Genomic DNA, 27585 nt, shown 5'->3' with positions numbered 1-27585 from the left:
AATGTCAGCACTATTCACACATGCTGCTGCGTTCAAGGGTTCAAACGGTATTGCTTGGTGATGTTTCTTCCTTGGGTCCAGACTGCAGGAGCAATTAAAGTTCAAAGTACATTTATTATCAAAGTATGTATGTGGTATACAACCCTGAGATTCATCTTTTCACAGACAGCCACGAAACAAAGAAAACCGTGGAAACTGTTCAAAGAAAAACATCAAACACCCAATGGTCAAAAAAAAAACACAAATCGGCAAACAGCAAAAAACGACAATAAACCCAGAATATAAAACATCAGACCACAGAGTCATTGAAACAGTCCAGGGCTGTTCAGTTCAGTTCAATTTGTCGTTCAATTTGTGGAGGGAATGTTCAGTTCAGTTCAGTTCAGTTCAGTTCAATTTGGTGCTGTGTCATTCACTGACTGCAGGCCAGGCTATACGGAGAGACTAGACATGCCAGGAGTTTAGGAAGTTGAGAGGTGAGCTTACAAAGGTTTAGGAAATCATAAGGGCCATTAAAGTAAATAGTCACAGTTTTTCCCAGAGAGTAGGGTAGTCCAGAACTAAGCAGCTTAGGTTTAAGATAAGGAGACGAGCAGTGAATTAAAAGGGACCAGAGGGGCTTGTTTTTTGAAGAAAAGTCATGGGTAAATAAAATGAGCTGCTAGGTGGGTATAATTACTACATTTAAAACATGTGTATATGTAGCCCCCTGGTGAGCCTCAGGCTCGCTCAACTTGCTTTCGTCTAGGGGGAGCAGCCTTTGGCCCCGCCAAGCTAGTAATCAAGTTTGAGTGGATGCTGTGTGATGTACCCCACCCCACCAAATAACAGACAATACACCATATGCGATTAAATGATTACACTTTATAGATCTTACCAGAACTATGTAATTAATAGAGATAAAATATCAAAGGAAAATAAAAGGCACCAAACTTAACAAAGTTCAACCACTTTGTGCACCACCATTCCTGCAGACACAAAAACCCAATCCAGGTACAAACAGTCACATTGCTCCCAAACAGTAGACCTTACGCCCTGTTCCCCAGGGGCTACATAGGCCAACCTATCTGGGAGTTTCCTAATCCTCCGAGACCGTCAGGCTCGGACACTACTGGGGATACCTCCGGTCTGCTTGCCAAATCCTCTCTCAATCCCTCACTCATGCTCCCACTGCAACTCGGAGCCCCCTGTCCCATGTCCAGGGCCCCACTTCTTTTCCTTCCGGGTCCTGCTGTAACCCAGGCTGCCCACAGCTAGCCCTCCCCACTACACCTGACTCAGTAGGAGAAGGGCCAGAAGTCTGTTCCTCAATCAAGGGGAAGTTAGTGAAAGGCAGCATGTACCACACATCCAGTACATCATCCTTCGAATCCATATTCTTCCTCATTCCCTCGATCGGTAGCTGCTGTTTGATTTTCTCCAAACTGAAGCACTAAAGGCTGATTTATACTTCTGCGTCAACTTGATACAGTAGATACGGCATAGCCGTGAACCCTACCCATAGCCTACGTGGATCCCTACGCCATAGCCTGACGCGCACCTCTCCCAAAATGTAACTACGCATCGCGGCAACACAGACCGCAACAACTATGACAGGTCCGCTTGGTAGCATCGCTTTTCCTCCTACACTGCAATAGCTTCCCATTGGGCGACTGAAGGGCAGGGAAGGAACTCTGGCTGCAATGCTTTCCGTAAAGCTTTACAGACCTCCGAAATTATGGAGGACACATTTCACTTTTACGAAAAAAGAAGCTCGCTTCGTGTTTACCCCTAGAAAGACTACCATGACCATGAAGCCTTGCGTGGGCAGGTGTGTGCGCATGAGTGACGTGCGCGAATTGCAGAGCAACGCAGACACACAAATGAACAAGTATAAATGCTCACAACGCGCGTAGGTCTCTTGCGTAGGTTACGGCATCGAGTTGATGCACAAGTATAAATCAGCTTTTAGCTTGGGCTGCCTCTGCAGCCTCTTCAGCCTCAAAAAATCGATCCAGAACAGATTGGAAGAAGCTGGTGGTGTAATTGCGTCCCCGATGGAGATGGACATGAAGCGTGGGTCAGAACTGCTGAGACTGGGGCGGGAGTTGGAGGAATCAGAGAAGAAGCTGACGTCTCGACTGCAGGAGGCTGAAGAGGATGCAGAGGCAGCCCAGGCTAAGTGCTTTAGTTTGGAGAAAACCAAACAGCAGCTACCGATCGAGGGAATGAGGAAGAATACGGATTCGAAGGATGATGTGCTGGATGTGTGGTACATGCTGCCTTTCGCTAACTTCCCCTTGATTGAGGAAGAGACTTTTGGCCCTTCTCCCACTGAGTCAGGTGTAGTGGGGAGGGCTAGCTGTGGGCAGCCTGGGTTACAGCAGGACCCTGAGGAAAAGAAGCGGGGCCCTGGACACAGGACGGGGGCTCCGAGTTGCAATGGGGGCATGGTGAGAGAGGAGTTGGCAAGCAGACCGGAGGTATCCCCAGTAGTGTCCGAGCCTGAGGGGCTTAGGTGAGGGGTTATAGAGGTCTCGGAGGATCTCCCAGATAGGTTGGCCTATGTAGTGCCTGTGGAACAGGGCATAAAGTTTACTGTTTGGGAGCAATGTGACTGTTTGTATCTGGATTGGGTTTTTGTGTCTGCAGGAATGGTTGTGCACAAAGTGGTTGAACTTTGATAAGTTTGACGCCTTTTATTTTCCTTTTATATTTTATCACTATTAATTACGTAGTTCCAGTAAGATCTATAAAGTGTAATCATTTAATCGCATATGGTGTATTGTCTGTTATTTGGTGGGGTGGGGTACATCACACAGCATCCACGCAAACTTGATTACCCAGTTTGGCGGGGCTGAAGGCTGCTCCCCCTAGACGAAAGCAAGTTGAGCGAGCCTGAGGCTTACCAGGGGGCTACATTTGGGGGCTCGTCCGGGATTTGAAGCCAGGACCTCTCGCAGTAACATGAAAGAAGAAACCCCTTACATACAGGTACATGCAAAGGGAAGGTTTAAAGTGATACAGGCCTGTGGGATTAGCTCCCACTGGCTATGCCCCCCTTAGAAATTTGAAACATCCAGTGAAGTGCATTGTTTGTGTTAAAGATGTGCCGGGGGCAGCCTGCAAGTGTCACCACTCTTCTGATGCCAACGTAGAATGCCTACAACTTAAAAACCCTCACCCGCATGTCTTTGGACAGTGGGAGAAAACCACAGCACCCAGAGGAGAACCACGCGGTCACGGGGAAAACGTAGAAATTCCTTACAGACAGCAGTGGGAATCGAACCCTGAGCTGTAAAGCGTCACACTAACCTCTAAGCTCCCGTGCAGCCCCATAGCTTCATGACTCAAAATCAATCCCAATCTTGCCCACATCCAAGTAATGCATTAACAGAGCAGTGTGGCTACAGGTCATCCCAAGATATCCCAGATATTCACCACCACGCCACCCTTTATCGAAATGCTGATCCAGCTTTCCTTTCTTTGCCCTTTTCTGACCAAGCTTTTGGTGACCTGTACTAACTTTGATAATATTTTGTTCAGAGAATGCTCCTTTGACATACTTAGTGGGAGATGCTAGATGGATGACAAATTGCCTCTGATTCATTTCCAGGTCGAAATTTTCTGACAGTGGAGGATTTTAAGAGAGCGTTTGCAAAAGTCACCCCCCATCTGCCTGACCAAACGGTGCTTGAAGCCTTCAGGTAGGTTGTCACAAGATTTCAGCAAGATAGCTCCTTAGTTGGGCTCAGTGATGCGGCTTGTTGTGAACAAAACAACACGGAAGGTGTCACTGGGAAATATGCAGTAAGTCTTAATTCACATAACAAACCTCCATGAGCGAGCGAGTCCAGGTGAATTCCAAAGAATCTCACTCCTCTGATGTAATGTTCAATGCAAAGATAACAATAAACAATTAACTACAGTTTCAATTGTTATGTCACCTACTTTTATGATGGCACGGCAGTGTAGCAGTTAGTGTAATAGCACTTTACAGTACCAGTGATCACCGATTGGGATTTGATTCCCATTGCTGTGCCTAAAGAATTTGTGCGATCTCCCCATGACTGCGTGGGTTTCGTCCGGGTGCTCCGGTTTCCTCTCACACTACAAAGACGTACAGGTTAAGGTTAGTGAGTTGTGGGCATGCTACGTTGGCACTGGAAGCATGGCTAAACTTGCAGGCTGACCCCAGCACAGTCCTCACTGATTGTCGCAAATGAGACATTTCACTGTGTGTTCGGATGTGCATGTGACAAATGTATGTCAAAACATACATGTGACATGTTTTGGTCACCTACCCACAGGAAAGATGAAAAACAAGGTTAGAAGAGTACGGGGAAAAGTTACAAGGATGTCGCCACGTCTGGAGGACCCGAGTTATAAAGAAATATTGAACAGGTTAGGACTTTATTCCCTGGAATGTAGAAGGTTGAGAGGAGATTTGATAGAGGAATACAAAATTATGTGGGGTATAGGTAGGGTAAATGCAAGCAGGCTTTTTCCACTGAGGTTGAGTGGGACTAGAACCAGAGGTCATGGCTTAAGGGTGAAAGGTGAGAAGCTTGAGGGGATGTGAGAGGAAAACTCATCATTCAGAGTGTCGTGAAAATGTGGAATGAGCTGCCAGCACAAGTGGTCTATGCGATCTCGATTTCAATGATTAAGAGAAGTTTGGATAGATACATGGATGGCAGGGGTATGGGCGGTTATGGTACCATTGCAGGTCAGTGGGAGTAGGCAGTTTAATTGGTTCGGCATGGGCTAGATGGGCCGAATGGCCTGTTGTACTTTATGACTAAATAAGTAACACTGATGTGCTAATAGCTAATGCTTAACTTTAACATTAGGAATATAGTCAGATAAATTTACAATTGCAGCACATCGCAACTAGCAGAGCCCCTTTGGATATTCAATACTAGTGTCTGCTTCAATAGCCAGACACACAAAATACATCTCTTTGGTTAGTGCTGAGGGATGGCTTCATGAATATACAACTAACCAGAAGGTTAAGTGACAAAACAGATGTGTCTTGAACTGTGCATTAAGTGGCAGGGATACACCTTTAACAATTTGCTAATAGCAGGAACATTGATTTATTGTATTTCCCTATGCAATTTTAATGAGACAGAATGAGAATGATTGGTTTCACTCGCTGCGAAAAATCAGTTGGAAGTTAAATTGTATACAGGTTTTATTTCCTGAAGACCAGTTCTTATTTTAGTTTATCCATAATTATGCTATCCATAATGCCATAATTTCAGAGTGATCCTTAATGTGGTTTTTGCATGTGCTTTCTCCAAGAAATTGGTTAATTATATGCACTAGGACATGTTTGCGCAGGTGTAATGAAAAACTGACTTGCAGCAGCATCTTAGGCACATCAGGTACACAGCGTTCACAACAAAAACAAATTATGTAAGAACACAATTAGCACAAGAAGTAATCAGGTCCACTGCAGTACAAAGTGATCATCGTGCTGCTATGCTGAGAGTGATTAGGGGTGTGCAGATGGGTTCAAGAACTAAATGGCTGAATGGAATTGCCCATAGCTCACTCATCCTAGTCGTTGAATCTGGTGGCTTCTGTACCTCCACCAAATAGCTTCAAGAAGATGGCATGCTGCAGGTGTTGAGGTTCATTGTTAGATGTCGCCTTGCAGAGGCAGCACCTCATGTAGATACTGCTGAGGAGAACAATCTGGCCCTTAACACCCAGAAGACCAAGGAGATCATTGTGGACTTCAGGCATGCCAGGAGTCACACTCACTTCCCCATCTACATCAACGGAGCTGTAGTGAAGCGTGTATCAAGCTTCAAATTCCTTGGTGTCCACATTTCCAAGGACCGCACCTGGTCCCTGAACTCCTCCATCCTGATCAAAAAGGTGCAACAGTGCCTTTATTTCCTGCGGAGCATGAAGAAAGCTCACCTCTATCCCAGGATACTGATGGACTTTTACCGCTGTACCATTGAGAGCATACTCACCAACTGCATCTCAGTGTGGTATGGCAATTGTCCCGTATCAGTCCGCAAAGCACTCCAGCGTGTGGTGAAAACTGCCCAGTGGATTATTGGCACCCAATTGCCCACCATTGAGAACATCTACCATAAACGCTGCCCAGGCAAAGCGAAAAGCATTATCAAGGATGCATCTCACCCTAACCATGACTTTTTACTCTCCTCCCATCTGGTAGGCACTACAGGAGCCTCCGCTCCCGCACCAGCAGGCACAGGAAGAGCTTCTTCCCTGAGACTGTGACACTGCTGAACCTCTCATCACAGCGCTAAGCAGTATTGCACCCATATTGTACTGTCTCAGTACTTTTATATTTGTGTGCTGTAGCACTTACTTTTTATTCGCAGTTATTTTGTAAATAACGCTATTCTTTGCATTTCTGGTCAGATGCTAAATGCATTTCCTCTGTACTTGGCACAATGACAATAAAGTTGAATCTAATCTAATCTGATTAGCTTTATTTGTCACATGGTCTATGATTTATGGTTCAAAGTGGAGCAAGGGCATGTGGGAATGGATATCTCTGCATTTGGAGCACACACACTCTGCTGACGTGGAGACGGTGGACTCCACCTCGGAATCTACCCACCCCCTGCCTGTCGGCTCTCACCTGTGGAAGGGTCTGCCTTTCTAGTTTCAAACCTGCAGATCTGGAGTGAATGCAAATAGTCTCGATCGGGAGGAACTGCCAGAGAAGAAGTTGACTGAGGTCAGAATTGGTAGAACTGATTTCTTTTGAGGGTTACTGTCAGAATCGAGAAATGGTGAGAAACTTGCAAATGAGAATCAGAATTTTTAACAAGGAAAAAAAATGGAAAATCAAACTCAAAAGTTGTCCAAATTTTCTTGGATTTTAAAAAATAAAACAAATATCACTGATGCAGGTGTTCATGTTTCTTGCAGTTCAAAAATAAATTCCAGCATTTTACAGAATATTTCATTAGGAGTTTGCGGAGACTTGGTAGGTCAGCAAAGACACTTGCAAATTTCCTCAGATGTACTGTGCAGAGCATTCTAACTGGTTGCATCACCATCTGGTATGGAGGGGTCACTGAACAGGATAGGAAAGATCTGCAGGAAGTTGTAACCTTAACCAGCTCCATCATGGGCACTAACCTCCCCAGCACCAAGGACACATTCAAAAGGCGATGCATCAAAAAGGTGGCATCTGGCATTAAGGACCCCCCTTCACTCAGGTCAATGCCCTCTTCTGATTGCTACCACCAGGGAGGAAGTACAGGAGCCTGAAGACACACACTCAATGATTCAGGCACAGCTTCTTTCCATCTGCCATTTCTGAATGGACATTGAACCCATGAACTCGACTTCACTTATTTCTTTCTCTCCTTTTCACAAGATCACAATACAAAGGAGCAGAAGTGGGCCATTCGGCCCATCGAGTCTGCTCTGCCACTCCACCATGAGCTAAACTATTCTCCCATCTCGTTCCAATTTCTGGCTTTTTCCCCATATCCATTGATACCCTGACTAATTAGATACCTCTCAATCTCCTCCTTAAACACTATTAATTTTGCACTACTTATTTAATTTAGTTTATTATATGTACTCATTGAAATTTATAGTTTATTATTATATATTGCAATGTTCTTCTGCCATAAAACAACAAATTTCACAACATATGCCTGGGATATTAAACCTGATTCTGATTCAGAAAGGAACAAAAGGTCCAAATTAAGTTGCTCCAAATAAACCTTAATAATTTTGGCTTTGCATTAAATATTCTTTATCACTGGGATCTTCCGTAGATTTACCCTGTGTTGTAGATGATTGGGAGATAACTTTGGTGTCCAGTAATTTACATGATTTCTTGTATGGCCTCTTGAAACCTTCCCAGTCATATCCCGTGACGTTTGTGTTGGAACAGAAGTCAGTACAGTATATGCAGTATGGCAATTCTCCAGGAGGTGGCGCGTGAAGGCCATCATTAATTGAAATTGTTTTGCATGAAATACATGAATGGAAAGTTTTCTCAACGCTAGCTTCTAGAATTAACTATGCAAACTTCGGAATCACATTTATTATCAATGACATGTTGTGAAATGTGTTGTTTTTGTTTGGCAGTAGTACAGTGCAATACATAAAAATTGTTATAAATTACAATAAGAATGTATTAAAGAAGTGCAAGAAGAGAGTAAATTAATGAAGTAGTGTTCACAAACTGTTCAGAAATCTGATGGCAGAGGTGAAGAAATGTTCCTAAAATGTTGAGTGTGCATCTTCAGGCTCTAGAACAGTACCACCTCTCTGATGGTAGTAAGGTGCTGGATGATGAGGGTCCTTCATGGTGGATACTAACTTCTTGAGGCTAGTAGTGCTTATGATGAAGGTGAGTGCGTTGGCAACTCTCTGCACCAATTCATCTTCATGCCCTCTAGTATGGAGATGCATTGGAGCTTCCACACCAGATTGTGATGCGAGTAGTCGGGTGATACATCACAGTGCAGAATACTCTCCTTCTCTGTGCATCTATAGAAATGTGCTAGACAGCCAAATCTCCTGAAGCACCTATTGAGATATAGCGGCTGTCATGCTCTTCCTACATCTTCTAAAGACCCCACTGCTCGTTATAAAGTTGCGATCCTTTCTCCTCATTACCCTTCTCTTTACAACCATCGGGGAGGAGGTATTGGAGCCTGAAGACCCACACTGAATGATTCAGGAACAGCTTCTCCACCACTGGAGGTACTCATCAGGTCAGGCAGCATTTTGTGTGTGTGGCTCAGGAGTTCCAACGTCTGCAGAATCTCTTGTGTTTGCAGCTCTACCCCCTGCGCGATCAGATTGCTGAACAGTCCGTAAACCCATGAACACTGCGTCACTACTTTGCTGTCCTTATTTGTTTTAATGTGTTCTGACTGTGATATGCTGGTTAGGCCACTGGAGTGAGAAGAGAAACAGCTGAGGCTTCGGAGTTAATAGTAACAGATCTCTTTCCACAGGTGTAGCCTGAGCTGCAGAGTATTCCCAGCATTTTCTGTTTACCAGCCTCGGCAGTTTTTTCACTGACGTTTATAGAAGTTAGTTTTGTGCAGAAACTGTGAAATTAAGATTTCAGGTTTGTGTCATTTCCGTCCCCACCTCTCTGACAGTGAGCTGTAATGGTTAGGATTGGATTTCAAAGTACAGTACATATATGTCACTATATACTCCCCTTAGATTAATTTTCTTGTGGACATTCACAGTACAACAAACAAATATAATGGGATCGATAAAATGCTACACTGATTCATTCCCAGTTGCCCAGAGTAACTCACCCCACTTGATTCTGCCTTGGCTGTGTTCGATACTAACTAGCTGTTCCACTATGTGTTCACTCAGGTTGACTGGGGGTGGTATGAGCTTGTCAGTTTCTTGATTTTAACTCTTGTTCATCTGCTGCTCAGCTGAGGAGTGAGGAATCTCACTTGAGCATGTGATTGGATTGACGTGTTGGAGGAAAGTGGATAGAAGTGATTTTTTTTCCTTGAGTTGAGGAATCCATTGAAATGCGTATTCCACTCAAGCCTCCACCACTCATTCGGCATTTTAGAGTCATAGAGAAGTACAGCACAGAAAAAGGTCCTTCACCCCATCTAGTCCATGCCAAAACCATTTAAACTGCCTAGACCCATCGACCTGCACCAAGACCATAGCCCTCCATACCCCTACCATTCATGCACCTATCCAAACTTCCCTTAAATGTAGAAATCGAGCTCACATCCGCCACTTGTGCTGGCAGCCCATTCTACACTCTCAAGACCCTCTGGGTGAAGAAGTTTCCTCTCATGTTCCCCTTAAGTTCCCCTTAAATTTCTCACCTTTCACCTTTAACCCTTAACCCATGATCTCTGGTTGTATTCCCACCCAACCTCAGTAGAAAAAGCCTTCTTGCATTTACCCTATCTATACCCCTCATGATCTTATGTGGCTCTATCAAATCTCCTCTCAATCTTCTACTTTCTAGAGAACACAGTCTTAACCTATTCAATCTTTCCTCATAACTCAGGTACTCTAGATGCAGCAGCATCCTTGTAAATTTTTTCTGTTCTCTTTCAACCTTGTTTACATCTTTCCTGTAGGTAGGTGACCAAAACTACACATAATACTCCAAATTAGGCCTCACCAATGTCTTATACAACTTCAACATACCAATCCATCTCCTGCACTCAATTCTTTGATTTATGAAGGCCATTGCTATATTTTTTTAAAGAAAGAATGCAATTACAAATTTCTTGGCCAAACCTCTAGGATTCTTTGCCCTGAGGGTGCAGAGCCAGAATCATGCATGGATTTAAGGTGAAGATAGATAAGTACTCACAAAGGGAGGAATTAAGGGTTATGCGGTTTGGCACAGGAAAGTTCAGACCAGTAGGGATCAGTCACACGGCACAGAAATAGGCCCTTCAGCCCATCTGGTCTCTGCTGACCATAGTTTCCAGCTAAGAATCTGGATCAGGTTTATTTAATCTCTGATAGGGGATGTTGTTATTAAATCCTGCTGTAAAGCCTTCTGAAGGCTTTGGGGTGTTTTGAGGTTATGCAGCAGTCTTGGGATGATCTGTAATCGCAGTCTCTATTAATGCATTCTTGGGATGTAAGCAAGATTGGGATTGATTTTGAGTCATAGAGTGGCCCCGTAGCGAAGCAGTCAGTGTAAAGCTTTATAGCGCCAGCTTTGAAATCGGGGTTCAATTCCTGCCGTTGATTGTAAGCCACAGGCTGCATCACCGTCTGGTATGGGGCTGGGGGTGTGGGTGGCTACTCACAGGATCGAAAGTTGTAGAATTAGTCGGCTCCATCGGGGTACTAGCCTCCATAGTATCCAAGACATCTTCAAGGAGCGATGCCTCAGGAAGGTGGCGTCCATCATGAAGGACCCCATCACCCAGGATGTGCCTTCTCGTTGTTACCGTCAGGGAGGAGGTACAGAAACCTGAAGGCACACACTCAGCAATTCAGGAACAGCTTCTTCCCCTCTGCCATCCAATTGCTAAATGGACATTGAAACCATGAAAACTACCTCATTTTTATTGTTGTGGCGTGGATGAAATCACTGGAGAGACACAGTTACTGGTAGATACAAAGCAGCACCTTTGTTCGACACAACAAGGTACAGCAGGCATCATACGGACAGAGACACTGTTGGTGGAAAGTTCTGCTAGCCCAATGTGGGCTCGATATTTATTTGCTAAACACAAAGGACAATTCCTATTTACAAAGTTATAGATAATGCATAGACTATGCTTTCTCTTGAAGCTACATATAAAACATCACACCTTCTGACTTCATCCTTTCCTCCCGACGCCAACATGTCTGGGTTGGTATCCACAGCCTTTAGGAATGCAAGTTAAATCCACAATACGTTTATTTGGTATTTTACGTGCTAACATAGAAGACAATTAATATTTATAAAGTATAGATAATGCTGTCTTCGAAGCTACCTGTAAACTTCACTCTTCCATCCGCAGCATCTGGCTAGTATTCCGACATTCACAGCTTTTAGGAAATGCATTGTTATGAACTCAATCCACAGTACTTTGTCAAACAGAAGACTGGTGGCCAGAGTCAGTTAAGTGTAAATGAATCATCTACCCAAAAACTCACTCTAACATTTATCATTTCTGTTTTTGCACACTTTTTAATTTAATTATTTAATATACATATATATAATTACTGTAATTAATTTACTTTTTCTCTATATTATCATGTATTGCATTGTACTGCTGCTGTTAAGATAACAAATTTCACAACAAGTGCTGGTTATATTAAAACTGATTCTGAAGGAATTTGTACCTGTGACTCTGTGAATCTCTCCAGGTGCTCCAGTTTCCTCCCTCATTCCAAAAGCATACAAGTTAGGGTTAGTAAATTGAGGGCTTGCTATGTTGGTGCCAGAAACACTGTGACACTTGCGAGCTGTCCCCCAGCACATCCTCGGAGTGTGTCTGTCGTTGACACAAACGATACATTTCACTGCATGTTTCAAAGTATGTGTGAGAAATAAATCTGATCTTTAATCTTTATCCTTAGAGCACGGATACAGCCCCTTCTGCTCAACTCATCCATGCTGTCCAATTCCCCTTTGTCTGCCTTTGGCCCAGATCTCTCAAAACCTTTCCTATCCATGTACCTGTCTGAATGTCTTTGAAACATTGCAAAGCAAGTCTCTACTGCTTCGTCTGGAAGCTTGTGTCTATGAGTGGGAAAAGACCCTCCTTGGGTCCTGTTTAAATCTTTCCCTTCTTGCCTTTAATTCTGTGCCCATTAGTGTAAGGCTCCACTACCCTGGGAAAAAGACTGGCCATTCATTCACCTTGTCAAGATCAAGTTTACTGTCTTTCAACCATACACATGTATACAGCCGAAAGAAATGATGCGCTTCTGGGCCAAGGTGCACAACACAGTACGTATAACTCACACACAATACATAAAGTAATAATACCACAAATAAATTAACAAATAGTAACATATATTCCACAAGATTGACATTTAGCATAAAATGCGTTTTCACCACAAGATTAAAAAGTGAACCGTATAACACTGCTGGCACCTCGTATGTGACAAGACCTGAGAGGTAGCTGGGAGGTCAGTAGACTCAAGGCCTGGGGCAAGAAGCTGTTTCCCATCCTAACAGTCATTGTCCAAATGCTATGGTACCTCCTGCCTGATGGTAGGGGGACAAAGAGATGGTGGGTTGGATGGGAGGGATCGACCCTATAAACAGTGCTCCTGATGAATATCTCTGACGGGTGAAAGGGAGACCCCCATGATCCTCAGATGCCTCCCAATTCCCATACCAGACAGTGATGCAGCTGGTCAGGACGCTGTCAGTGGTGCTCCTGTAAAATTTGGTTAGTATTGGAGGGGAAGTGGGTGGGAGTGGGGAACATCACTCACTTCAGTCTCCTTAGGAAATGGAGTCGCTGTTGTGCTTTCTTGACTGTAGAAGGTGAGATTGTCCAGAAATTTGTTGCTCCGAACCCTCTCCGCGGAGGAGCCATTTATGTACAGTGAGGAGGGGTCAGCCTGCAGCTTCCTAAAGGCTCTATAGCCTTGTGCACGTTGAGACTCGAGTTGTGCTCACACTATTCTACCTCCTCTCGCTCTGCTGTCTTTGACGAGGCCAACCACTGTGGTGTTATGATGAGTTGGTTTGAGTTGCATCCAACAGTACAGTCCTGAGTCAGCAGCGAGTTGTTCTGTGCCCGTCGTGACTTAGGGACTGGGTAGCTTGTTTGTATGGTTCTCGTTGTGAGCTTCACCCTGAAGCTTCACAGCAGGGGTCATGCAAGACCTTTTCTTGTAACCCTCTTCTCTAATTGTACCCATGAGGGTTGGACAAGGCTTGGTACCTGCCTGTTGCTCGTTTTTGAAAAACCTGTTTGCACACTTGCTTTGTTGTCCTTTGCTCGCTCCACTGTCTGTGGGAGGGAGTGGTAGACAGCTGCAATTTGCACTTTAATTCCAAGAACAATGAATGTGGAGTTCTTTGATGGGTGAGGAGTTCTCCACAAGTACTCTCTGCTCTGAGTCAGGCTGACGAGCAAAAATAAACCTAGCCTGACCACCTCTATAGTTTTCAGTGGTGCATGGTCATAGTCATAGTCATAGTCATGGTCATAGACATGGTCATGGTCATAGACATGGTCATGGTCATAGACATAGTCGTAGTCATGGTCATGGTCATGGTCATAGACATGGCCATGGTCGTAGTCATGGTCATGGTCATAGACGTAGTCGTAGTCATGGTCATAGACATGGTCATAGTCATAGACATGGTCATGGTCATGGTCATAGTCATACTTTATTGATCCCGAGGGAAAATGGTTTTCGTTACAGTTGTACCAACCAAGAGTAGAGTATAAATAAAGCAATATAAAACCATAAATAATTAGTAATATGTAAATGCCAGGAAATAAGTCCAGGGCCAGCCTATTAGCTCAGGGTGTCTGACCCTCCAAAGGAGGAGTTGTAAAGTTTGATGGCCACAGGCAGGAATGACTTCCTATGACGCTCCGTGTTGCATCTCGGTGGAACGAGTCTCTGGCTGAATGTACTCCTGTGCCCACCCGGTACATTATGTAGTGGATGGGAGACATTGACCAAGACGGCATGCAACTTAGACAGCATTCTCTTTTCAGACACCACCGTGAGAGAGTCCAGTTCCATCCCCACAACATCACTGGCCTTACGAATGAGTTTGTTGATTCTGTTGGTGTCTGCCACCCTCAGCCTGCTGCCCCAGCTCACAACAGCAAACATGATAGCACTGGCCACCACAGATGTACAGTATAAACACAGGCCATTCAGCCCACCACACCAATGGCAGTCATCTGCATTGCCGAATTCTGGGGGTTAGAAGTGATGGGAGAGGATGCAGTAATGTAAATTCATTTATTATTGTCACGTAACTTGGTCTTGTATATAATCCAATTCATCACGTCTCGGCATTAGGGCAGTACGAGGGGAAACAATAAGAGTGTAGGATATGGTGTTGCAGTTACAGAGAAGGTGTAGAGAGGGCTGTCTATAAAGGGCAAGGTCATAACGTGGTAGATTGTGAGGTCAAGAGTCCATATTTTCATACCAGGGGATCATTCAGTATTCAGATGGGGATTATTATCAGGTGCAGGTGCGAAGCAGCATCACGTCTGTAATCACCGACACACACATGAGATGTGTTGTCTTGCGGCAGCAGTACAGTGTAATCCATAAATAAAAATAGTGAAAAAAAAACCCAGCAAAATAGTGAGAAAATAGTTACACATCTGGTGAAGTCGGGTGCTTATGTGAGAATGCTTTTCTTGGACTACAGTTCGACATTCAACACTATAGTTCCCTCCAGGCTCAACAAGAAGCCTAGAGACCTCGGCCTTCACCCTGCCTTGTGCAGCTGGATCCTGGACTTCCTGTCAGATTGCCAGCAGGTGGTAAGAGTGGGCTCCCTCACCTCTGCTCCTCTGACCCTCAACACAGGTGCCCTTCAGGGCTATGTCCTAAGCCCCCTCCTTTACTCTCGGTATACCCATGACTGTATCGCCAGCCACAGCTCCGATCTGCTAATTAAATTTGCTGATTGGCCTTATCTCAAATAATTACAAGGAAGCCTACAGTGATGAAGTCATCACCCTGACACAGTGGTGTCAAGAAAACAATCTCTCCGTCAATGTCACAAAAACAAAGGAACTGGTTGTGGACTACAGGAGGAATGGAGACAGGCTAACCCCTATTGACATCAATGGATCTGGGGTTGAGAGAATGAACACCTTTAAATTCCTCGGCATACACATCACCGAGGATCTCATGTGGTCTGTACGTACCGGCTGTGTGGTGAAAAAAGCCCAACAACACCTCTTTCACCTCAGACAGTTGAAGAAGTTTGATATGGGCCCCCATATCCTAAGAACCTTCTACAGGGGCACAATTGAGAGCATCCTGACTGGCTGCATCACTGCCTGGTATGGGAACTGTACTTTCCTCAATCGCAGCACTCTGCAGAGAGTGGTGTGGACAGTCCAGCGCATCTGTAGATGTGAACTTCCCACTATTCAGGACATTTACAAAGACAGGTGTGTAAAAAGGGCCCAACAGATCATTGGGGACCCAAGTCACCCCAACCACAATCTATTCCAGCTGCTACCATCTGGGAAATGGTACTGCAGCATAAAAGCCAGACCAACAGGCTCCGGGACAGCTTCTTCCACCAGGCCATCAGACTGATTAATTCAAGCTGACACAACTTTATTTCTATGTTATATTGACTGTCCTGTCGTACAGACTGTTTATTATAAATGACTATAAATTGCACATTTAGACAGAGAGGTAACGTGAAGATTTTTACTCATCATGTATATGAAGGATGTAAGTAATAAAGTCAATTCAGAAAGTGTTCACGGACGGTTTGGAAATCTGATTGCGTAGTGAAGGAAGCTATTTTTAAAATGTTGAGTGTGTGCCTTCAGGGCATGTCCTGGATGGTGCTGGAAAAACCTGCAACAACATCGCAAACACATCGGTTGAGCTGCAGTGAAAGGGAAGCAAAGAGACTGCAAACTACAACTCTTAGTGCATAAGGCATAGATGCAGAAATAGGCCATTCAGCCCATTGAGTCTGATCCACCATTCCGTCATGGCTGATTTATTATCCCTCTCAACCACATTGTCCTGCCTTCTCCCTGTGACACCCTGACTAATCAAGAACCTATCAATCTCTGCTTTAAATATTCTCAATGTCTTGGCTTCCAATGCTGTCTGTGGCAATGAATTCCACTGATTTACCACCCTCTGGCTAAAGAAATTCCTCCTCATCTCTGTTCTAAATGGACTTTCCTCTATCCTGAGACCGTGGCCCCTGGTCCTGGACTCACCCACTATAGAAAGCATCCTCTCCACATCCACTCTATCTAGTCCTTTCAATATTCAATAGGTTTCAATGAGATCCCTACTCATTCTTCTAAATGCCAGTGAATACAGGCCCAGAGCCATCAAACATTCCTCGTACATTAACCCTTTCATTCTCAGAATCGTTCTCATGAACCTCCTCAGGTCTGCTTCCAGTGCCAGCACATCTTTTCATAGATCAGGGACCCAAAACTGCTCTCCATACTCTAAATGTGGTCTAACCAATACCTTAGAAAGCCTCAGTATTACATCCTTCCTTTTATATTCTAGTCCTCTCAAAAGTAATGCTAACATTACATTACCTTCCTTACCGGTGATTCAACCTGCAAGTTAACCTTTAGGGAATCCTACGCAAGGACCCTCAAGTCTGTTTGTAACTCTGATTTTTGAATTTTTTCCCCACTTACAAAATACTCTGCAACTTCATTTCTTCTACCAAAGTGGATGACCATACACTTCCCTAAACTGTATTTTATCTGCCTTTTCTTTGCCCATTCTCTCAATATAGGTCCTTCTGCAGACTCCATGCTTCCTCCACCTGTTTTCTAATGTCCATAAACTTGGCCACAAAGCCATCAATTATGTCATCGAAATCATTGACATATAACGTGAAAAGAAGCATCCAATATCAACCCCTGTGGAACACCTCTAGTCACTGGCAGCCAACCAGAAAAGGTCACCTTTATTCCCACTCTTTGCCTTCTGCCAGTAAACCAATCTTCTGTACGTGCTTTCCTGTATTACCATGAGCTCTTAACTTGTTAAGCAGCCTCATTTGTGGCACTTTGTCAAAGGCCTTCTAAAAATCCAAGTCAACAACATCCACTGACTCTCCTTTGTCTATCCTGCTTGTTATTTCCTCAAAGAATTCCAATAGATTTGTCATGCAAGATTTCCCCTTGAGGAACCATGATGACTTTGTCCTATTTTATCATATGCCTCCAAGTACCCTGAAATCACAACTTTAATAATGGATTCCAATATCTTCCCAACCACTGGAGTCAGGCTAATTGGTCTATAATTTTCTTTCTTCTGATTCCCTCCCTTCTTAAAGAGTGGACTGATATTTTCAATTTTCCAGTCCTCTGGAACTATTCCAGAATCTAGTGATTCTTAAAAGATCATTGTTAATGCCTCCAGAATCTCTTCAACTACCTCTTTCAGAACCCTGGAGTGTACACCGTCTGATCGAGGTGACCTATCTACCATTAGACCTTTCAGCTTCCCAAGCAGCTTCTCCTGAATAAGAGCAACCGCACTCACTTCGGTCTCTTGACACTCTAAAATTTCTGCCATACTGCTAGTGTCTTCCATAGTGAAGATCGATGCAAAAATGTATTAAGTTCATCTGCAATTTCCATGCCCCCATTACTACCTCTCCAATATAATTTTTCAGCAGTCCGATATCCAATCTCACTTCTCCTTTGCTCCTTGTATATCTAAAAATGCTTTTGGTATTCTCTTTTACATTATTGGGTAGCTTACCTTCATATCTTATAATTTTTCTCATTATTTTCTATTTTGTCATTTGTTAGTCTTTAAAAACTTCCCAATCCTCTCACTTCCCACTAGTTTTTGCTATAGTATATGCCCTCTTTGTTATGTTGTCTTTAACTTCCCGCTGTTGTTGCCCTCATCCTCAAAGCCCTCTGCTCATTGCTACTGTCAAAGAGTAGGTACAGGACCCTGAAGACACACACTCAATGTTTCAGGAATGTTGCCTCTGCCATCAGATTTCTGAATAGACAATGAACTCATGTATTTTTCTCTCTCTTTTTGCACTACTTATTTCATTCTTTTTTTCATATTTTCTTATTTTTTTTATAGTTTTTATTATGTATTCCATGTTCTGCTACCACAAACAACATACTTCACAAGCTATTCCCTGTGATATTAAACCTAATTCTGATTCTCCCTTTAGTATACTTCTTCATTTTTCAGGAGGTATCTATCCTGTGCCTTCCAATTTGCCCCCAGAAACTCCAGCCATTTCTGTACTGTCATTGTCTCTGCTAGTGTCCCCTTCCAGTCAACTTTGACCAGCTACTCTCTTGTGCCTCCGAATTCCCTTTACTCCACTGTAATACTAGTACATCTGACTTCTTTCTTCTCAAACTACAGGGTGAATTCTATCATAATCACTGACTCCTAATGGTTCCTTTACCTTAAGCTCCCCAATCAAATCTGGTTTATTACACAGCACCCAATCCAGAATTGCCTTCCCCAGTGGGTTCAACCACAAGCTGCCCTAAAAAGCCATCTCCTTAGCATTCTACATATTCTCTCTTGCAATCCAAGACTAACCTGATTTTCCCTATCTACCCGCAAACTGAAATCCCCTATGACTATTGTAGCATTGCACTTTTTTACACGCCTTCTTTACCTTCCATTGTAACATATATCCAGCAATCTGGCTATTATTCAGAGGCCTGTATATAACACTTATCAGGGTCTTTTTACTCTTACAGTTTCTTAATGCTTCCCACAAGGTTTGTACATCTTCCAGTCCTTTGTCACCTCTTTCTAAGGATTTGATGTCATTTTATTTTACCAACAGAGTGACCCCACCCCCTCTGCCTACCTGCCTGCCCTTTGATACAATGTGTATCCTTGGATGTTAAGCTCCCACCTATGATCTTTCAGCCATGACTCATAAATGCCCACATTTTACCTGCCAATCTCTAACTGCACTACAAGATCATTTACCTTATTCCGTATACGGTGTGCATTCAAATGTAACACCTTCAATCCTGTATTCATAACTCTTTTCAATTTTGGTTCCATTTATACCTCAACTCATCTCACTGATTGCAATTTTGCCCTATCATCTGCCTGTTCATCCTCAGTCTCACTACATAATACATCAGTTGTACTTGTATACCAACTGCCCCATCCTTAGCCCTATCATTCCAGTTCCATTTCCACTACCAAATTAGTTTAAACCCTCCCCAACAGCTCTAGCAAACCTTCCCACAAGGATATTCATCCCCTTTGGGTTCAGGTGTAACCTGTCTTTTTCGTACAGGTCATACCTTGCTCAGAAGAGATCCCAATGATCCAGAAATATGAAACCCTGCCCCCAATACCAATTCCTTAGCCACACATTTGTCTGCCAAATTATCCTATTCTTACAGTCAAAGGCACGTGGCACAAGCAGCATTCCAGAGTTTATTACTCTGGAAGTCCTGCTTCTCAGCTTTCTACCTAGCTCCCCATATTTTCTCTTCAGCACCTCCTCCCATTTCCTGCCTAAGTTGTTGATAGCAATATCTGCTCACCCTCCCCTTGAGAATGCTGTGGATCTTATCTGAGACATCTTGAACTCCAGAACCTGGGAGGCAAGATACCATCCGGGTGTCTCTTTTACATCCACAGAATCTCCCGTCTGCTCCTCTAACTGTGGAATCCCCTATCATTACTGCATTCCTTTTCTCCCCTGTTCCCTTCTGAGCCACACAGAGACCCAGTCACTGCAGCTTCACCTGGTGGGATGCCCTCCCCAACATTATTCAAAGTGCTATACGTATTATTGAGGGGAAAGGCCACAAGGATACCCTGCACTGGCCACCTATTCCTTTTCCCTCTCCTGACTCCTGCAACTTAGGGGTTAAGTAGGAGTCAACCCTGTAACTCCTATCTGTCACCTCCTCATTCTCCCGTATGAGCCGAAGGTCATCGAGCTGCAGCTCCAGTTGCTTAACATGGTCTCTAAGGAGCTGCAGTTCGATGCACTTCATACAGATGTGTAGTTATCAGGGAGACTGGAGGTCTCCCAAAGTTCCCACATCTCACACAAACAACATACCACTAACTCGAGACCCATTCAGTGCACTGGCTATGTGCCAATAGGCAAAGGAAGGGAAAAAACTTACTTAGACCCTCCGCCTGAACTTGTCAAAGCCTCCCACTCTAGCATTAGCCCACTCCAACAATGGTTGCTCCAGTTACATATCCTTTCTTTTTATTGGCTCAAACGAAACTCACTCCCGACGAGCCTTCTTCTTTTCAAATGGCTCCCACCCTGCATTGGTGGCTCTCTCTCACTCGCTACTGATATAAATGCAATCAAAGATGAGGCAAGAGACTCCAGATGTTGGAATCTAGAGCAACACAAAATGCGCTAAGCACTCAACAGCAGCATCCATGGAGGGACAAAATAAAGATGAGCTTTACTTATCACATGGACATCGAAGCATGCAGTAAAATAGGCCATTTCTGTCAAATCAAATCTGTGAGGATTTGTACTGGGCAGCCTGCAGTACCAGCACCAACATAGCCTGTCCACAAGTTACTAACCCTAATCCGTATGTCTTTGGAATGTGGGAAGAAACTGGAGCATCCCAGAGGAAACCTTCGCAGTCACAGGGATAACCAACAAACCCCATACCGACACTTACAGACGTTTTGGGTTGAGACCCCTCATTTAGTCTGGAAGGGGGAGATAGACTGTATAAAAATGAAGGGGTGAGCAAAAGCTAGCACCTTAAAGGTGGAGCAACACACATCAAAGTTGCTGGTGAACGCAGCACGCCAGGCAGCATCTCTAGGAAGAGGAACAGTCGACGTTTCAGGCCGAGACCCTTCGTCAGGACTAACTGAAGGAAGAGTTAGTAAGAGATTTGAAAGTGGGAGGGGGAGGAGGAGATCCAAAATGATAGGAGAAGACAGGAGGGGGAGGGATGGAGCCAAGAGCTGGACAGGTGATAGGCAAAGGGGATATGAGAGGATCATGGGACAGGAGGCCCAGGGAGAAAGACGGCGGGGGGGGGGAACCAGAGGATGGGCAAGGGGTATAGTCAGAGGGGCAGAGGGAGAAAAAGGAGAGTGAGAGAAAGAATGTGTGTATAAAAATAAATAACGGATGGGGTACGAGGGGGAGGTGGGGCATTAGCAGAAGTTAGAGAAGTCGATGTTCATGCCATCAGGTTGAAGGCTACCCAGACGGAATATAAGGTGTTGTTCCTCCAACCTGAGTGTGGCTTCATCTTTACAGTAGAGGAGGCCGTGAATAGACATGTCAGAATGGGAATGGGATGTGGAATTAAAATGCGTGGCCACTGGGAGATCCTGCTTTCTCTGGCGGACAGAGCATAGGTGTTCAGCAAAGCGGTCTCCCAGTCTGCGTCGGGTCTCGCCAATATATAGAAGGCCACATCGGGAGCATTGGATCTCCCCCTCCCCCTCCCACTTTCAAATCTCTTACTAACTCTTCCTTCAGTTAGTCCTGACGAAGAGTCTCAGCCTGAAACGTCGACTGTACCTCTTCCTAGAGATGCTGCCTGGCCTGCTGCATTCACCAGCAACTTTGATGTGTGTTGCTTGAATTTCCAGCATCTGCAGAATTCCTGTTGTTAGCTTATAGGTGGATACAGATGGAGAAAGGTGATATAAGTAGCTGGGAGGAGATGTACATCATCAAGGGTTGAAGGACGGATGATTGTGCAAGGAATGGGAGGGGAACTGGTGGAAGGAATGTGTGGGTGATGGGCAGATGGAGAGGGCAGGGAAGGGGAAACACAAAGGGCTTTGCTTTATCTGATAATCAGAGATGAGGGAGAAGCTGGAATCTGGAGCAAGCAATCAGCTGGAGACACCCAACAGGTCAGACAGCATTTATGGAGGGAAATGGACAGTCAACATTTTAGAATACAGCACAGTGCAGGCCCTTGTTGTGCTTATCTTTTAACATACTCCACAATCAATTTAACCCTTCTCTCTCACATAGCCCTCCATTTCTTTACTATCCATGTGTCTAATAATCTCTTAAATATCCCTAGTATATCTGCCTCTAACACCACCACTGGCAGCCCATTCTACACACCCACCACCTTCTGCATGAAAACACTACCTCTGACATCCCCTCTATAATTTCTTCCCATCACCTTGAAATTATATCCCTTGTCTTAGCCATTTCCACCCTCGGACAAAGTTGCTGGCTGTCCACTCAATCTATGCTTCATGATCTTGTACATCTCTATCAAGTCACTTCTTATCCTCTTCTCCAAAGAGAAAAGCCCTAGCTCGCTCAAACCATCCTCATAAGACATGCTCTCCAACCCAGTCAGCATCCTAGTGAATCTCATCTGAACCCTCTAAGTTTTTACATCTTTCCTATAATGAGGCACCCAGAACTGAACACAATATTCCAAATGTGGTCCAGTCAGCTGCAACATTATCTAGTGGGGAATTGGGTCATCTGGAATTAACTGACAACACACATAAAAGTTGCTGGTGAACACAGCAGGCCAGGCAGCATCTCTAGGAAGAGGTGCAGTCGACGTTTCAGGCCGAGACCCTTCGTCAGGACTAACTGAAGGAAGAGTGAGTAAGGGATTTGAAAGTTGGAGGGGGAGGGGGAGATCCAAAATGATAGGAGAAGACAGGAGGGGGAGGGATGGAGCCAAGAGCTGGACAGGTGATAGGCAAAAGGGATACGAGAGGATCATGGGACAGGAGGTCCAGGAAGAAAGACAAGGAGGGGGGGCAGGACCCAGAGGATGGGCAACGGGTATATTCAGAGGGACAGAGGGAGAAAAAGGAGAGTGAGAGAAAGAATGTGTGTATAAAAATAAGTAACAGATGGGGTACGAGGGGGAGGTGGGGCATTAGCGGAAGTTAGAGAAGTCGATGTTCATGCCATCAGGTTGGAGGCTACCCAGACGGAATATAAGGTGTTGTTTCTCCAACCTGAGTGTGGCTTCATCTTTACAGTAGAGGAGGCCGTGGATAGACATGTCAGAATGGGCATGGGATGTGGAATTAAAATGTGTGGCCACTGGAGATCCTGCTTTCTCTGGCGGACAGAGCGTAGATGTTCAGCAAAGCCGTCTCCCAGTCTGCGTCGGGTCTCGCCAATATATAAAAGGCCACATCGGGAGCACCGGACGCAGTATATCACCCCAGTCGACTCACAGGTGAAGTGTTGCCTCACCTGGAAGGACTGTTTGGGGCCCTGAATGGTGGTAAGGGAGGAAGTATAAGGGCATGTGTAGCACTTGTTCCGCTTACACGGATAAGTGCCAGGAGGGAGATCAGTGGGGAGGGATGGGGGGTACGAATGGACAAGGGAGTTGCGTAGGGAGCGATCCCTGCGGAATGCAGAGAGAGGGGGGGAGGGAAAGCCAGAGAAAGCAGGATCTCCCAGTGGCCACACATTTTAATTCCACATCCCATTCCCATTCTGACATGTCTATCCATGGCCTCCTCTACTGTAAAGATGAAGCCACACTCAGGTTGGAGGAACAACACCTTATATTCCGTCTGGGTAGCCTCCAACCTGATGGCATGAACATCGACTTCTCTAACTTCCGCTAATGCCCCACCTCCCCCTCGTACCCCATCCGTTACTTATTTTTATACACACATTCTTTCTCTCACTCTCCTTTTTCTCCCTCTGCCCCTCTGAATATACCCCTTGCCCATCCTCTGGGTCCCCCCCCTCTTGTCTTTCTTCCCAGACCTCCTGTCCCATGATCCTCTCGTATCCCTTTTGCCTATCACCTGTCCAGCTCTTGGCTCCATCCCTCCCCCTCCTGTCTTCTCCTATCATTTTGGATCTCCCCCTCCCCCTCCAACTTTCAAATCCCTTACTCACTCTTCCTTCAGTTAGTCCTGACGAAGGGTCTCGGCCTGAAACGTCGACTGCACCTCTTCCTAGAGATGCTGCCTGGCCTGCTGCATTCACCAGCAACTTTTATGTGTGTTGCTTGAATTTCCAGCATTTGCAGAATTCCTGTTGTTTGGAATGAACTGAAATGTCTTCTGTCCATTCTCCTCCAAAAATAATGTCTGACACACTGCAATCCTCCAGCTTTTTGTGTTTGCAACCAGTCCACAATAGGTGCCATCCTTCAGATTCTTTCAGTGGACGAGGGATACCAGAATACAATGGCAAAGAAGAATCCGACCAAGTTTCTGTCTGGTGCCCTGGCCCTAATTATCCTAAAACATGTTATCAGTCCATTATTTTTTGCTGTTTATGGTATAGATTAGCTGTCACTTTTCCAACTTTAGAACAGCAACTACATGTCTAAGAGCATTGTTGGCTTGTAGCCTGCATTAGACTAACCTGTAGTTGTGAAAGACTTGTCCTTCCTTTTGATTTGATTGTAGCACTATTACAATGGTGTTTTTTCAGTCAATAACTGTAACAGGAGATATCATTCAGACTTTGTTGACTGATCTTTAGGGAGAGGTGATCAGGAAGCAGTAATTGATGTCACAACCCTCTGTATGACCTGCACAATCCAGGTCCTACTTGTTGGGAACAGAGATCTCAAAATGCTTCAAATTATTTGAATACTGGCCCTTTTGAAAAATCTGATCTCTTTAAAATCTTTAAATTTAAATAAAAATGCTGCACTTTTGTGTGGCCTTGAGTAAATAAGAGTTTCCCATTCTGTACAATTTCTGTGGTGAGAATATGGCTAAAACTCTTGTTTGCAATCTGCAGCTGAGCTGAAGTGTTCAAACGGGTATTAAAGGCATTTAATGAGGTTGAAGTGGCATTCCCCCTGAGGATTTATTGCTGGTTATGACCGTTCTCTTTGAAGACATTGCTGTTCTTGTGAGCAAGGGCATACTTGAGGCAGATTAAAATCGAGAAGAGTGGCTTTCCTTTTGAAGAATTTTAAGGGCTGCACGCAAGCTCTGGTGAGGCGCTGTGTCCTGGTGTTATACCGCAGTGAAAGCAGAGCAGGTTGGCAATTGATAAATGAGAGAGCACTAACCCTGCGGTCTGAATAAACAACACAGATGTACATGGTTCTCTTGCATGAGCCTATGACATGTAAATCTCAGTCCTTTTGTTGCAATAGCTGCACCAAAATTTTTTACTGTATCTTGGTTTTGCATTGCATATCTGTTAACAGTTACTGGCCTGCACTGTAAGTGCCTCCTTGGAGAGTAGGTGCAGGGGAACCTGCTCATCTGTCAGCGCATCCAATTTATGAATGTGCGTCTGGAGCTCCAAGTGCAATGGATTTATCTTTCTGTTGCCTGTTGCCGTGCAACCAGATATACACAGTGCTGGCTGTTAGTCTGGCTCGGCTGGTGCTTGCAGTCTTTCAATGTCAGCAACTGCCTAACCGCTACCCATACTCAACACTTCGGATGCATCAACTCCAGAACTGAATCAGAATCAGGTGTTTTAAGACTGATATATATTGTGAAATCTGTTGTTTTGTGGCAGAGGTACAGTGCAATACACAAAATAGACTATAAATTACAGTAAGATGATATACTGTCGAATAAATGCTTCTCAGGCTTCCAGCTGGCTACAGGTATCAACTTTAAATGATGTTTCGATGATAAACTCTGCCTAGGAATGAAGCCTGGGCACGTCTAGTCGAATGGTATATATATCCCTGTCATCTGTCCCTCCTGATTGGTTAGTCCTCGTCCAATCAGGTTTCTACTGTCCCACCTTGCTTACAATTGAATTCCAGTTCTTACTTAGAGCGAGACCTTCATCTTTGATTAAAAATTCTTCTTCTCTAATTTTATTTCAATGGCTTCCTTCACCAGGCAGTCCCAAAAGCTATTGGCACGGCACAGCAGTTTTGTGCTGTCAAAGTCAATCTTATGACCATTGTGAATATAGTGTTCTGTGGCTGCCATTTTCTCCGGGTAACCCAAACAGATGCACCTCCTGTGGTCCTTGTTGAAGGTCTCCACCATGCGCCACATCAGCCGATATATACTGTATGTGTATTATGAAGCAAAAAGGGTGTTCCTGGGACCTGAGGACCTGAGGACCTGATTTACTGGGAAAGGCTGAATAGGTTCGGCCTTTTTTCCCTGGAGTGTAAGATAATAAGGCGAGATTTGATCTAGGTATTCAAAATTACAAAAGGTCTAGATAGGGTAAATGCAAGCAGACTTTCTCCACTAAGGTTGAGTGAGACTAGAACTGGAGGTCATGAGTTAAGGGTGAGTGGTGACATGTTTAAGGGGAACATGACCGCCTTAACTAAGTGTTAAAGTGTATTATCTTCCCATTTCTGTGTCACCAGCATGTGGCATGGGTAGCATCTTCTATGTATAAAATATATACATATATTCCCTGGATGGAAATGTCTAATACGGGGGGCGGGGGGGCAGCATAATGTTAAGGTGAATGGAGGAAAGTGTCTGGCAAATGTCAGAGATAGGCTTTTCACGCAGAGTGGTTGGAATGCATTGACAGTGGTAGAGCTAGATACAATAGGGACATTTAAGAAGCTCTTAGATAAGCAAATGGATGATAGAAAAATGGAGGGCTATGTGGGAGGGAAGGGTTAGATCTTAAGAGTAGGTTAAAAAATCAGCACGACATCGTGGGCAAAAGGCCTGACTGTGCTGTTATGTTCCTTGTTCAAACAAAATGTCAGATTATGTCAATCCCTCTGCTCACACATGATCCACGTCCTTCATTTCCTGCATATTGCTGCATCTATCCACAAGCCTCTGAACCCCACAATTTTGCCCGCTTCCACTACTACCCCTGCCAGTGCATTAAAGATACCTCCACTGTGCAAAAAAAAAACATCTTGCCCCACTGCCAACAGGGTAGCATACTGCATTGTGCTGGGAGTGACAATATAGTTTTCTATATCTGGAATGAGATTTCTGTATCTGACACAGATGAACATAGAATACTACAGCAAAGTACAAGCCCTTCGACCCATGATCTTGTGCAGACCTTTTAATCTACTCGCAAAACCCTAAGCCATAGCTCGCTCAACCATTCCACATAATACATTCTCTCTAATCCAGATATCCTGGTAACTCTCTTATACACCCTCTGAAAAGCTTCCTTATCCTTCTTATAATAGTGTGACAAGTGTGCAAAGTGTGGTCTACAGGGTTTCTATAGAGCTGCAACATTACCTCGTAGCTCTTGAACTCAATCCCTCGACTAATGGAAGCCAACACACCAAACGTTTTCTTAACAACTCTATCAACTTGCGTGGCAACTTTGAGGGATCTATGGACATGGACCTCAAGATCCCTCTGTCCCTCCACAATGTTAAGAACCCCACCATTAACCCTACCTTCAAGTTCGACCTTCCAAAGTGAATCACTTCACAATTTTGAGGACTGATCTCCATCTGCCTCTTCTCAGCCTGGTTCTGTATCACTACAATAACCCTCTACAGAGAGATGCCAACTGCACTGTAGTTGGCAATGTGATTACATGGACAG

The 27585-nt window shown here is 44.4% G+C and overlaps 1 protein-coding gene across 3 annotated transcripts in view; it reads left to right on the top strand.

Annotated features, from left to right (window-relative positions):
• efcab11 (EF-hand calcium binding domain 11) overlaps window positions 1–27585 on the top strand; it is a 137981-nt gene that overhangs the window by 19157 nt on the left and 91239 nt on the right. For all 3 annotated transcript variants that reach the window (XM_063045003.1, XM_063045010.1, XM_063045019.1), the window contains exon 5: window positions 3596–3686. In XM_063045003.1, the coding sequence (XP_062901073.1) occupies window positions 3596–3686 (91 nt within the window). The remainder of the gene's footprint in view (window positions 1–3595; window positions 3687–27585) is intronic.

This window comes from Mobula hypostoma, chromosome 1 (assembly GCF_963921235.1).
Source record: "Mobula hypostoma chromosome 1, sMobHyp1.1, whole genome shotgun sequence".
Taxonomy (NCBI): Eukaryota; Metazoa; Chordata; class Chondrichthyes; order Myliobatiformes; family Myliobatidae; genus Mobula; species Mobula hypostoma.
The sequence above is the reverse complement of the archived record's forward strand: the minus strand, read 5'-3'. Positions and strand labels throughout refer to the sequence as shown.